This window comes from Benincasa hispida, chromosome 2 (assembly GCF_009727055.1).
Source record: "Benincasa hispida cultivar B227 chromosome 2, ASM972705v1, whole genome shotgun sequence".
Classification (NCBI taxonomy): Eukaryota; Viridiplantae; Streptophyta; class Magnoliopsida; order Cucurbitales; family Cucurbitaceae; genus Benincasa; species Benincasa hispida.
The window spans coordinates 29,184,981-29,198,816 of record NC_052350.1 but is presented as its reverse complement, the minus strand read 5'-3'; the positions used below and the strand labels follow the sequence as shown (position 1 = coordinate 29,198,816).

The window sequence follows — 13,836 nt, the reverse complement described above, 5'->3', positions numbered from 1 at the left end:
TTTCAAAATATTAAATAATCTATCCAAATCTTATACCAACTCCTATATATTTTTAAATTTTCTCTAAATTTGATTATATTTACCGAATATTATATTCAATTCATTTATGTTTCCACGATTATATGAATTTCTAAATTTTCAAATGAATTTACCAATTAGATTTTCTTTAGATGGATGATTATATTTTGATTTTTAAAATTTGGAAAATATTAAATTTTGCCAAAAAAAAATCATTTTGATAATTGGTAAATTTATTTGGAAATTAGAAATTGGGCTAAAAAATTTTAAATTACACAAGATTTTGATATAATATTTGGTAAAGATAATCAAATTTAGAAAAAAATTTAAAAATATATAAGATTTAGGAAGATCACATAATATTGAAAAAAAATACTAGAATCTTGATGTAATTTCTCTGAAATGTACCAAAAAAAGCTCAAAAGGGCCAAAAAAAAATTGGTAAGTTGGAAATAACTAATTTTTTTAAGTAAATTTCGATAGTCGATTTCACTCAAAATGGACCAAGAAAAACTAATTGAACGAATTTTTAAAAAGGATGCTAGTTTTGTAAAATAAAAACTTAAATATGTTATTTCTGATAATTTTCCGAAATGCTAGGGAAAGAAAAAAAAAAACTAGAGAGAGTTATAAAAGATAAAAACCATTGGAGGAAGAAAAAGTGAGAAAATTGTCATTTAGAAAAAGAATAAAGTTAGAAATAAACATTACAAAGATACTTGAGTGCTTGGGAATTTTGTACAAATGATCCCTTTTCATCCAAATAAAAATAGTCCAAAATTTAAAAATCAATGAATTTTAGTCTTTTATTTGTGTCAACACGTTATGTAAAATTACTATTTTGACCCAAGAATGTAGATTCTTACTTTCACTCTCACTTCTCGCTCCTTCTATCCTTTCGTTTTTCTATGGTTAGAAATATTATTGCTCTCGCTTCTTGTTCTTGCTCCTTCTATCCTCCTTAAATTATTTTTACATGGTCAGAAACTTCTTGTTCTTCAATTCCCGCTCACTTTCCTTATTTCTAAAAGAAAATTGCAAATTGAACTTGAAGATGAATCGATTGAAGAAGAAGAAGAAGAATCAAATCGAAGAAGAAGAAGTTGCAGATTGAAGAAGAAGAATCAAATAATTGATTAGATTAAAAATAAAAAATAAAAATAATAAAAAGATGCAGGTTGAAGAAAAAGGAAGAAGAAGGAAGAAGTCCACCGAAGATTTTCGAAAAAAAAAAAAAAAAAACCAACTTCCAAACTGCTGATTAGATTAAAAAAAGTTGCAAATCGAAAAAGAAGCAGGAGGAAGCTATTGGAGAAGGCCAAAATGGTAACTTCACATGGTGCAGTAGTAAAAAGCTAAAATTCCTTGCTTTTTAAACGTTTAAGCTCATTTTCATGTGGTCTCCTGTGAAAAATTCTTATGGTTCCCAACACTTAAGTGTTGATATAATTAAATTTATCATAAATTATTCGTTCAAACTTTTGGTCAAATACTTGGATTCAGGGTGCAGTTTTTTTCTATGTGATTTAAGTATTACTCACTGTGAAAATCATAGAAAACAACCAAGTTTTTTTTAATGTTCTTTTGTTTGAATACTACTTTGATCCATTTATCTTTAGTTTTGTTCATTTTGGTTTATATACTTTCAACTTTGATTCATTTTGATCCTTATACTTTTAACAATAGACTATTTTGATCTTTTCATTTCATTTTTAAGAGATCAAAATTGTCATTTTTGAAAATTGAAGGACCAAAATGAATCAAAATTGAAAGTATAAAAACCAAAATGAATATCTTAAAAATACAAGAATCAAAATAAATCAAAATAAAAAATATAAGAATCAAAATAGTATTTAAACAAGCATGATACTAAATTAAATTAGTAATTGGAAACAGATTTGTATGAAAATCTCTAGACCCTTTTGCCACTAAAAAAAAGAAAAAAGAAAAAACTATAGTCGTAAATTAAAATATTGAATCTCATTTAAAATTCATCTCTGCAATTACCCTGACTTTAATATTTATTTCAATTTTTAGAAGTATAAAATCCAAAACCACTGTCAAGCAATTTCGATGGATTTTGCCAATTTCGGCCAGATAAATTTCGACTTCTATTTTCACAAACTGAACCAAATGGAACCAAAATAATGCTTAGTTCTGGCCTAGAGAAGCTAAGACGGTTATGGACATAGAAATGTTCAATTGAAAAAAGCCTAAAAGCCTAACATGAAGAACAAATGGAAATACAAAAGAAATAATAAAACAATTAAGGGGAAAAATTGAGTACAGTTCTATTGCTCTTGTTTCAAATTTGTTTTCAAATCATCAGCTCATAAAAATGATAATATCTCATAACTTGTAGATAGAGTTTTTTGACTGGATCCTTTGTAACAACCCTCCTCTTTTGAAGATCTTTCCCCCAATCCTAGATTTAGTTAGCTGCTGCTAGAGAGCATTTTTTTAGGCAAGCATGGATCTCTTCCCATAAATAAAAGCTCAGAACACAAAAAGTTTTGGAACATATTCAAGATGCAACATCTACTCGGGATGAACGTACAAACATACGAAATTCGGAGTGGGAGTGACAAACAAGAAATAGGAGGCAGGTTCTTCACCTTGATAGCCACATGGAGATCCCTAAGAATGGAAGCATAATGCCCAACCCATAGTTCACTAAAGTATCAGCATCTTCAATTTGTTCCATCTTATTATGCAAACTTCTCCACACACTTCTTAAAGCACCATCTTCATCCTGCATTCCGTGTTGTTTACCCTCACTTAGCAATGTTTATCGATGATTCTTATTAATTAATTTATTTACTCTATTCTTTTTTTATGTGTGGCAGTTATCAGATAGAAATACAGTTACCCTTGTGTTTGGTTTACTAAAATGATCTGGATTATCTGCAGTAATCAATATTCTTTCATTGTGCTGTGATACTTGATGTAATTCAGGCTCTCCCTTGTTGGAGTCCTTTCTTGGGACAATCTTGTAAGCCAAATCGGTATGAACTGTTTCCATTACTGAGCCAAAGAAGTTTGTTACAGGAACCTAGAGGGAGGAGAAAGGGACCACAAATAAGTACCTATACCGCCGGAATGGACAACAAATTTGTAAAAATAGAAAGTGAATCATGACTGCTGCTATGATTTCAGTAACTTCTGAGAATCGGGACATTCAGATATTTTAAAGTTGGTTCCAAAAAGAAATCACATTGCATCAGAGGAATGTTAAAAATTAGACAAATATTAGATGTGTATTGCTTCTTGCATATAAAATCCTGATTTTTCCCTGTCAACTAAACTAGAAGTGTTTATAGCCCACCAACCGCTGCATTGACTTGTAATGTCTTGGCTCTAAAATGCTTAAGTGATTATTCTCTTTTAGTCCCGTCTTTCAAAAATGTCTACAGTTATAGTGCTAATATTAGTATTAGAACACTATTGTAAATATATTCATCACCTTTTATAGTCTTTCTACCTTCTCCTATTTAAGTTAGCCCTCGTATGCGTGTATATATGTCTCTTCAATGAACGGTTCTGATTGTCTCCAACCTTAGCATGGTTCATGACATTATAAAAGATTAAAATAGATTACAAAAAAATTACATTTTAGTGGTTGCTTTGTTGTTAATTTTTTAATTTATGTTATCATCATGTCATATATACACACACATACACAGTTATACATACATACATACATATACATTGATAAAAGCATCACTTCATGTGTTAACATGTTGACATGGGCATGTTATGCTTTATAAAGCCACATAGGTCGCCTGAGACGCATCACATATTAGATAGAAGACATTATCAAGGACCAAAGTTTAGCAGGTTTCTTAAACTTAGAAGATAACAGGCACTTCAAAAGTTGATGAGGACCAAAACAGTTGTTAAGTTTCAAAGATTTATATGTCTAAGAACTAAAATGGAATAAACCTAGAAATATAGGTATCGAATTGGGATTTAAACCTATCTAAAATTCCACCACAACCTCCCCACAACTAAAGAAAAAAGGGAAGAGATTTCTCAAAGCCAGTTAAAATCAACCATATGACTTACACGTGGCAACATAAAGTGGTATTATATAATTCGGGACCATAAAGCAGCAGAACGAGATTGAGAATCAAATACTTTGGATGGAAAATTCTTACCTCCTCCAATCTACGTTGGTATAGATTGGTTCTATAATATGCAGTTGACATCAACAAAGTTGGATTATATGAACTGAAAAGACTGCAAATTTCCACCAAAAGGGATCAAAAACCTCCACACAGGTAAATTGGTTTGAACAGAGAACTTTTTTTTTTTTTTAACAAGAACAGAGATAGCTTTAAACGCACATAAATCAAATACATTGTTAAAATTGTATATTTCTAGATTACAGACCATGATTTAGTACGTTTCTTATTCAAAGGAAACTGACAGCAGGAGTAAAGTACGGAATAATGGGATATGAAAGTAAATACTTCAATGAAAAAGTAAGGATGGGAGAGGCATCGGGCTGAAGAGAAGGCAGCCCAATATCTTCAAAACTCCCCTCAAGCTGGTTTATATTATGTCGATTAATCCAAGCTTGGATTTTTTCTCCTTTTTTATAAAAAAATATTCAAATCCAAGCTTTTGTTGAGTAAAAATCAAAGTGTACAAGGGACAAACAAAAAATAAACATCAGATAAAATGAGTCAAACTAGACAAAAAAGTGTTCAATCAAGCCAAAAAGGACCGACCTATAGGATGTCCAAGCTAGCACAATTCAACTGGTACATAGGCATGTTAACGACCAAGAGATCTGTGGTTCTAATTCCTACCTACCATTGTAGTAAAAATAAATAAATAAATAAATAAATCTATTAATTACAAAGGTCTTAAATATCAATACTCGAAGTAGTGAAACCTACATGCACCTCTTCCTTACACCTCAACCCCTCTAAATAATATATTGTTGCTTCCAACCCAAGCTTAGATCTTAGTTCTTCCATTATCTTCGAAAGTAAAGGGTCAAATTGAATATTTTATCACGTAATAGAACGTCTCTCCACAACCCAAAAATCCGAAGGCAATGAATGTCACAACTTTCTGCTAAAAAACTAAAAAATAAAAAAGAAACCAGATATTTATACTCCAATAAACTCAAAAGCCATCGAGAAAGGTAGATAGTCGAAGCCAGACATCTATGTTGGGTTCTCTGCACCATCATACAAAAACTTCCACGGACAAGCAGATCACAAAAAGAATTTAACATTTTTTTTTTTTTTTTTGGACCAGTTTCTTTTGAAATTGTGTAGCACAAACCTCTTTACAAGACACTCCCACCATCAATCAATTTAAGATGTAAAGATTTTACCGTGAACCTGCCTCTAGACTCCAAAATCCAAAAGCTGCCCTCTTGCCATTTGTTGCCAGTAACACATGATTTTTCAGTAGATTCAAATTCGTCTTCAACTTATTTTTTTCTTCTTTCCTTCAAACTCCTTACAGTAATGTTCTAACCATTTGTAATTGAATTCAATATTTCACCACCAAAACCTGAATTTTGGCCCCACTACCCGACAAACTCTTGGAAATTGACGGCCAATGGTAAGCCAACACCCAAATGACTTCTCAAAATCTAATCCTTTATCCATTTCTAATTTTTATGTCAGATTTTTTATAACTTTTCTTCCCCATTTCCTCTCCACATGAAGTTCCTCATAGCATCAAACAATTGAAGCGATGGAAACTCACTATCACTGGTGGATCTGTATCAACTTTGATTTCAATCAGATTGCTTACACACAAATACCTAAGCCTCCCCTCAATTGCAGAGGAGGAGAACAAATACCTCATGATTTAGTTCTCTAACAAAAATCACAAAGTAAGGCATGAAAAGAGAAATTAAACCTCTACTGCAACTTCTAAATGTTGAAGTTGTTGATTCTAATGCAAATACAAGGAAACAAATAGACTTTTCTAATTTTTGGCACAGTTAGGACCAAGAGAAGATAGTGATTAGATCAAATAAGAGAGGTGATAAGATCCAACTTACCTGATTAATGAAGTATTATCATACATATTTAATCTCTCAAAGAAGGCCAGTGTGTAATACGTGAAACGATCAACTACAGAAACACCAACCTGTTAATCAAGAAGATAAAAATAAATACAATCTATGGAAACAACAATATACGGGAAAAACGAAACCTAGGAGTATGCAATATATACAGTGATATGAGGGCACACTTACATCCGGGTCCAAGTGATGTGAATATGAGTTCTCTCCTTTCTTACTACTTCCAATGGCTAAAACACCTGGGGAATGAAGCTGCATAAAGTAAGAACCTCTACTTCAGTACTGAAAATTGTTATACCTCTATGCCCACGGTCCACAAAGTTGATTAGCCACCCCATCCCCCATGTTTTCATTTGTTACTTAGAAACTCAGTCATCTCTTCAATCCAACTTACAAACCATGCTACCACGTTTATTTTCCTCGTGAGCTTTTAACTTCCTCAGGTGCTCCAATTTATTCATTCACAGAAGCCATAATTCCACAATAAGGAAGATGCAGAATGGAGATAATGGTTTGCAGAAGAAAGCTAAAATTGGAAGTAAAATTACCAATATATGCAAATTAAAAAAAAAAATGTCAAGAATGAAACTCCTGGATTCTTTTAATCCCCTTACCTCTCAAATTTTCTGATAAACTCCTGGGGATGGATCATGAATGACTATCAAACCACAATCTTGCATAAATAAGGTAGGTGCAGGCAATTATGAATCCCAATCTCTAGGTTGAATTGGATTTAAGAGTCCTCAGCGCTCATCCTTACAATATTTAAAAGAGTTTGGTTCATGAGTTTGTGTGGCCTAAAGTTGAGAAGCTAGTTTGTTTAGCTTATACTTATACTATGCAAAGACCAGAGTTACAAAAGCCTAGTTTCTATAACCAATATTTGGTTAGTTAATTGGAAAAAAATTAGTATAAGTTTATAGATGCATAAGTCTAGACTAATATGTACTTTGGTTCTATATAGACCACAAAATTGGAAGACAGTCACAATCCAGGATAAACAAATGTACGAACCAAATGTTTGTTCAACTCTCTATTCTTAGGTTCAGTAAATCACAATCCATTTCCCCATCTTAATCTTAGTGTATAGATTTGGGCTATCTCGAGGAAAGGAAGGACAAAAAAAGGGTGGGGCCTCAAATAAGAAGTTGACCAGAGAAGTTAAAGCTTTGATCAGTAGTTGGGAAAAAGGAAGCTCTAGCTGCTAAAGCTAGTACTTCCCAGGGCATTGATAGTTCTCCATGTTAATTCTCTCCTGGAATGTGAGGGGTCTTAACGCTCGCCCCAAAAGAACCCTAGTGAAGGACCTTCTGACGAAGTACAATCCGGATGTGGTTATTCTCCAAGAGCCCAAACTTAGTGATGTTGACAGAAAGTTGATTAAGTCTGTTTGGAGCAGTCGTAATATAGGTTGGGAGGCTTTTGATGCTATAGGTTCCTCGGGAGGAATCTTAATTATGTGGAAGGAAGAATCCATAATAGGTTGGGAGGCTTTTGATGCTATAGGTTCCTCAGGAGGAATCTTAATTATGTGGAAGGAAGAATCCATAATGGTGGTTGACTCTATTCAAGGTCAGTTCTCCCTCTTTATTTTGTGTAGAACTAACGTCGATTTTACTGGGTGGATTATAGGGGTGTACGGTACGGTCCTTCTTCCTACAAATTCAGAGAGAAGTTTTGGCTAGAGATTTTGGTGTGTTGGGGGGGACTTCAATGTGGTTAGGTGGATTGACGAAAAGAGATCCGGTGGCCGTGCTACTAGAAGTATGAATATGTTCAACATTTTGATTGAGGACATGGATTTAGTTGATGTTCCTATTCGGAATGGGCCTTTCTCTTGGTCTAGATCCGGTTCCAGACCAGCAGCGTCTAAGATTGCTTCCTTCTCTCCAAACCTTGGGCTGACTAATTTAGAAAGGCCAAAGTTGGTACGCTTCCGCGTACTACTTCAGACCATTTCCCCGTCTTACTCTTGGAGCTCAATCATGGGGTCCAACCCCTTTCAAATTTGAGAACGTTTGGCTTGATCACCATTCTTTTCTTCCCAATTCAGAAAGTTGGTGGGGCAGTCTGAACGTTGAGGGCTGGTCAATTTTTTCCTTCATGGAGAAGTTGAAAAGTTTGAAGAATATTCTGAAAGTTTGGAACAAGGATACACATGGTAATATTTTCTCCCAAAAGAAGGCTCTTCTGACGACCTTACTTGAACAAGATCTGTTCTATAGATTGTACATATGTATCCTTGAGTTCTAAAAAGAAGGCTGTTCTGGAAAAGATCAGCTCCTTTGATTCGCAAGAGGAAGCAGGTCTCCTCACTGACAGCAGCCAAGGAAAGAGAAGATTGTAAAGGTGCCCTGCTTGAGACGATCATTAAAGAGCAGAGAATTTGGGTGCAGAAAAGTAAATTACATTGGCTAAGGGAAGGAGAGGAAAATTCTAGCTTCTTCCACATATGGGTCTTTGCTCGTAAAGTAAAAACTTGATTTCAGTTTTAGAAAGCGAGGAGGGGCAGGTCCTCCTTAATGAAGACGAGATTGTGGCTGAAATCCTTTCCTTCTACTCTAACCTTTATGGCACCAAGATCCCCCACTCTTTCACCTTTGAAGGCATGGATTGGAGGACTCTAAGCCCGCGGGATTATTGTTCCCTCGAAGCCCGCTTTAATCAAAAGGAAATTTATGTTGCTATTTCAGAGTTGGGAAATCTTAAATCACCCGGACTAGATGGTATGACAGGGAAGTTTTATAGAAAATCTTGGAACATTCTAAAACTAGACTTAGTAGGGGTGTTCCAAGAAAAAAGATATCATTTGCGGTGTAACGAGATGTGTATATATGTCATCCCGAAGAAGAAAACGGTTGTTCGGGTGAGTGATTTCAGACCTATTAGCCTTGTTACTTCCCTCTACTAAATCATCTCCAAGGTACTTGCCATGAGAGTTAAGAAGGTTCTCCCCTCCATCGTAAACAACTCCCAGATGGCCTTCGTGGAGTGAAGGTAAATTCTTGATGCAATTTTAACTACTTCTGAATCCGTGGATGAATGGCACGCAATTGTTAGCAAAGGTGCCCACTTGAAACTTGAACTCAAGAAGGCCTATGAGAAGGTTGGCTGGTCTTATCTTGATATGATCTTGAAACTTAAAGGGTTTGGTAGAAGATGGAGGTGGATTTGGGGCTGTCTTTCCTTGACTAATTTCTCTATTATTGTTAATGGTAGACCTCAGGGAAAGGTTTTTGCCAAAAGAGGCCTTCATCAGGGAGATCCTCTCACTTCTTTCCTCTTCACAATTGTTGGCGATGCCTTTAGTAGGCTTGTTCATTACTGCAATGAAAGGAGGGTCATTAGAGGATTTTCCTTTGAAAATATGACTTCTGAGTTAACTCACCTCTAGTATGCAAACGACACTCTTCTCTTTTCCTCTTGGGAGAAAGGAAACCTTGAGGCTTGGTGGACTGTTGTAAACCTGTTTCTCCTTGGTTTGGGGTTGTCTCTTAATGTCTCTAAAACTTCCATCAACAGAATCAATCTGGGACGGGAAGGGTTGGATCTTCTTGCTACTATGTTCGGGTGCAAAGGGGATACTCTCCCTTTCAATTACTTGGGTTATCCTATTGGAGGAGCTCACAATGCCAAGGAAGCTTGGAGATCCCTTGAGGAGCGGTTTAAATCAAAGGTGGACAAATGGAGAGGAATTTCCCTCTCAAAAGGTGGTAGACTGACCCTAGCTCAATCGATGCTAGCTAAATAGTCTTCCTTGTTATTTCTTCTCCCTATTGCAAGCCCCGAAAAGTATTATAAATAGGCTGGAAAAGATCGTAAGAGACTTTGTCTGGAATCGTGGGATTTGCAAGCCTGTTTCCCACCTTGTTAATTGCAATTCCACTTCCCTCCCTTTGATCTACAGAGGTCTTGGAGTTGGGTCCCTTTGTCAAAAAACATAGCTCTTCTCATGAAGTGGCTTTGGAGATTTTACCATGAAGAAAATGCGCTTTGGAGGCGTTAATTGTGGCTATTTATGGTATGGATGCTGCTGGTTGGTGCACTAATATGCCGAAAAGGGGAAGTTGTTCTAGGCTTTGGGCAGGAATTCTGAAACATAAAGAGCAGTTCTTTAAATTTACAACCTTCATTGTGGGAGATGGCAAAGCTATTAGATTCTAGACGGATTTTTGGTGTGATGTTCAACCCCTTGCCCAAAAATTCTCTGATATCTTTACTTTGTCTCTGAAAAAGGACGCTTTGGTTGTTGATTGTTGGTGTGCTACTAGCCTTTCATGGAATTTGGGCCTCAGAAGAAATTTGTTGGACAGAGAGATGGGGGATGTGATTACCATTTTGGAGATCTTGCAGTCTTGGGCTCCTCAAAGTGGCCATGACAGTCTTAGGTTGAAGCTTGAAGCCTCGGGGAAGTTTACAACTAATTCTACCTTTATGACTATTGCTAAGAGATCTTCCCCACTCACCTCCCCTCTGGTGCGCATCATCTGGAAAATTAAAATTCCTAAACAGGTGAAGTTCTTCATGTGGTCCCTTGTGCATAGAAGCCTTAACACTCATGACAAGCTTCAAAGGAAACTCCAACACCTCTGCCTTAGTCCTTCAGTCTGTTGCCTTTGCCTTAAAAATGAGGAGTCCCTTGACCATGTGTTTCTGCATTGTGACTTTGCAAAGAAGGGATGGAATTGTTTGTTTAAAACTGTTGGCTTGGAATGTTGTCTCCCAAGCAAGATCGATGACTGGTTGATTGATGGGCTTGATTGTAAATCTTTCAGTCCTAAAGGGAATGTCCTTTGGAGGTGTGCTTCTCGGTCCCTCTTGTGGAGCATTTGGAACCAGAGGAATAACAGAACTTTTGAAGATAAGTCTGATTCTTAGGTAGTTCTCCTTTGCTCCTTTTTTAATACATATCTCTGTTTCTTATCAATAATAATAATAATAATAATAAATCACAATCTAACTTGTCTGCCAAACCCACTAACAAATTGAGAGACTAGGGAGTTACTGCAAACCTGATTGAAGAGAGTAGCAGCTTGGCAAGTATCAACCATTATTAGCAGCTCCTTAAATCTATCAGTATAATATTGCCACCGAAGTTAGTGACAGCAAGGTGTATATTAAGTAAGAAAATAAAAATTCATAGTAAAGCGGAAAGAAAATTAGTTTCCAATAAATCTGCAGAACTGATGGCTTTCGATGGTTATACAGCTCCAACGGAGATTGAACTCTGATTCATTTTGTTCAGAATTGTTAGTTTTTAACCAATTATAATGTACTCACACTGATCACAAGAGAGCCATCTAAATCTATTAAATTTGATATTTGGGAAACTTAAAGGAAATTTGACATCCTAAGTGACCATGAAAACTAAAATCTGACTTCAAAGACATGTAAGCTTATAGTTTGTTAGTCCTCACTAGGCGAGCCATCTGGATTACTAAAACTTCAATTAATTGCAACCGTTACTAATGTTTTACTTTAGTCTAAATTAATCCGATCAACTTTGGTGCTGTAAGCCCATACGAAAAAAACATTCCTACCTATGTTTTTCTTTCATTTGTTTCACAGCATCAGCTAAATCATGACTCTGGAGTTCTTCAGAATCCTGGAACTTCAAAAATTCATCTCCCCCATGTCCTGTCATGTATAGAAGAATGTGGCTTCCTTCGTCACTTAACAAGCGTTTTGATCTTGGAACAGCAACCTCGTGACGTCCAGTCAAGACCCTTAAGAAATTTTCAACTGTCACCTCATAACCTCGGTAATCAACCTAAGTGTAGACATGAAAGTAAATTGTTTCAAGATTCATGACTCACTGAATGTCTTGAACTACGATTAACAAGAATAACCATATTACAAGGGGGGCAGTGTTCTCTATGATATATGGTGCAGGAAAAAATGTGAGAAATTCTCGAAGAATAAAATATTTATTAGCAAAAGAAAACAACAGAGTTATAGAAGATTGATATGCGATGTTAGGTATCATTTTGTTCATTTTACCTTATCTATCGAAAATTAATTTTTGTATAAACATAAGTACAACCCTGCTCTCCATAGAAGATTGATTTTATACTTGGAAAAAATGATAACTAAATTTAGAGAGAGAGAGAGCCCTACACAAAATCAATGTAATCATATAACCAGTACAGTGCAATATCGTCCTAGAACCCAAATGGAGGAAGGCCATAGAAAATACAACTGGTGACAGAAAACAGTGTAGTTCCATTGATCTTCTATCAGGTATCCAGAAGGTCATGGTATTATTTTTAACTAAAAATCCCAAATCCCATGGCAATGGCATCAGCTTATATTTTATAGCTATATTTGAGAAAATTAGTGCAAATTCAAACAACTTCTAATATGAAGAAAATGAAGTTGTTAGTCAGGTGCAAATAAGAACCATTACCAAAATGAACACAGCTAGCTGTTATGTGCTTTCAGATAGAAAAACAGTCTGTATAGAAACAAACCTCAACATTATCTCCATACAAGTTGATTTTGTGATTTTCATTGTTGAACACTTCTGCAGGGTATTTGTTTCGAGGATTACAGGCTATGTCATCCGCCAACATAAGTATAATCCTCTCATCAGGTATTCCTAGCCTTTTTACAGTCCTAAAACCAAAAGCAAAGAAGATATTAATTTAACGAAGGCCTGATTAGATCTTACAGGGAAAACAGATAACGAAGGCCTGATTATATCTTACAGGGAAAACAGATCACCAAAGCTACTGTCTTACCTATACAAGGATAATGTATTAGCCATGTGCCGATAATTGAACCTGAAAGACCACAATCCTTTATCGAGGTCAACAACTTACTGAAATAATCCACTAATAATATACACCTTAGACAAGAACTGGGCACAATTTATCTATATGATCATCAATTCTCCTAACAGTTATAACTTTGCATCTGAAACAAATCTAAAATGTCTTTAAGACCACTAATTTACTGATTGACCCACTTGGCAGGACTGATTATAGAACTGTTGAAGCTAACTCAAATGAACACCCATCTCAAGCAGCCATCCAAGAAATGGAACATAAAATTCTTTGACAATATAAATTAGACAATCTCTACGAACAAGTCGAACTATTATGAATTCACGAGAAACGCAAATACAAAAAAAGTTGGAATCGAATTGGACAAACCAGTAGCGAGAGGTACAGACTAGAACTGCCCAGTTATTGGTATGCATAGTTGTCTCGGAAGGAGAAGCATATGCCATACAGTTGCCAAAATAAGCGAGGCCCATAATCAGAATCAGAGGTAAAACCATTTTAGAAGTGTAAAACTGGTACATCTCGTAGAGCTGCCACAAAAAACTTCGATTGGGTCAAGACTTTATTCCCCTTGTAGAAAACTGAGCCCTATTTCACTAATTTCTCTCCGTCTCTCACAAAACGTGCAGACACTGTGTTCTGTTGCTGCATCCACCATCACCCTGCGTTCTTCTGCTCGTCTTCTGAATATGAATTCTTCGTCGCCGGGAGAATGGAAAATGGCCCAAAATGACTCAAATCCCAAAAACTTTGGGGGGTTTGTACGGATGACTTAAATTGGGAGAGAAAAATGAGATTTGTCCCGGTTTTTAAAAATCAGATATTTTTTTTTTACATATTGTTGACATCAAATTTAGGTGAAATTACTAAATCAAAAGTTCATACACACGAAATAGTCTCTCTCGCTCTCGCTTTGCTCTCCTCACTCACAGATCGCTCTCCCCTATTTCGTTGTTCCACTCACATCCTCTCTCCATG

The 13,836-nt window shown here is 35.6% G+C and overlaps 1 protein-coding gene across 1 annotated transcript; it reads right to left on the bottom strand.

Moving 5' to 3' along the window:
- Positions 1-2,284: 2,284 nt before the first annotated feature.
- Positions 2,285-13,632, bottom strand: LOC120070952 (putative GPI-anchor transamidase). Its single transcript, XM_039022887.1, has 10 exons — positions 13,228-13,632; positions 12,814-12,855; positions 12,544-12,688; positions 11,614-11,843; positions 11,086-11,143; positions 6,248-6,325; positions 6,050-6,138; positions 4,176-4,257; positions 2,888-3,070; positions 2,285-2,770 (listed from the first exon to the last, which is right to left on the bottom strand). The coding sequence occupies exons 1-10, from the start codon at positions 13,377-13,379 to the stop codon at positions 2,630-2,632; spliced, it is 1,200 nt and encodes a 399-aa protein (XP_038878815.1). The 5' UTR covers positions 13,380-13,632; the 3' UTR covers positions 2,285-2,629.
- Positions 13,633-13,836: the final 204 nt, after the last annotated feature.

Coding starts and splice junctions, on each gene's coding strand:
- LOC120070952 (XM_039022887.1), bottom strand. CDS start 13,379: ATGTACCAGTTTTACACTTCTAAAATGGTTTTACCTCTGATTCTGATT. Junction 6,326..11,085: donor CTGCTACTCTCTTCAATCAG/GTTTGCAGTAAC, acceptor TACTTTATGCAG/CTTCATTCCCCAGGTGTTTT. Junction 6,139..6,247: donor CACATCACTTGGACCCGGAT/GTAAGTGTGCCC, acceptor CTTGATTAACAG/GTTGGTGTTTCTGTAGTTGA.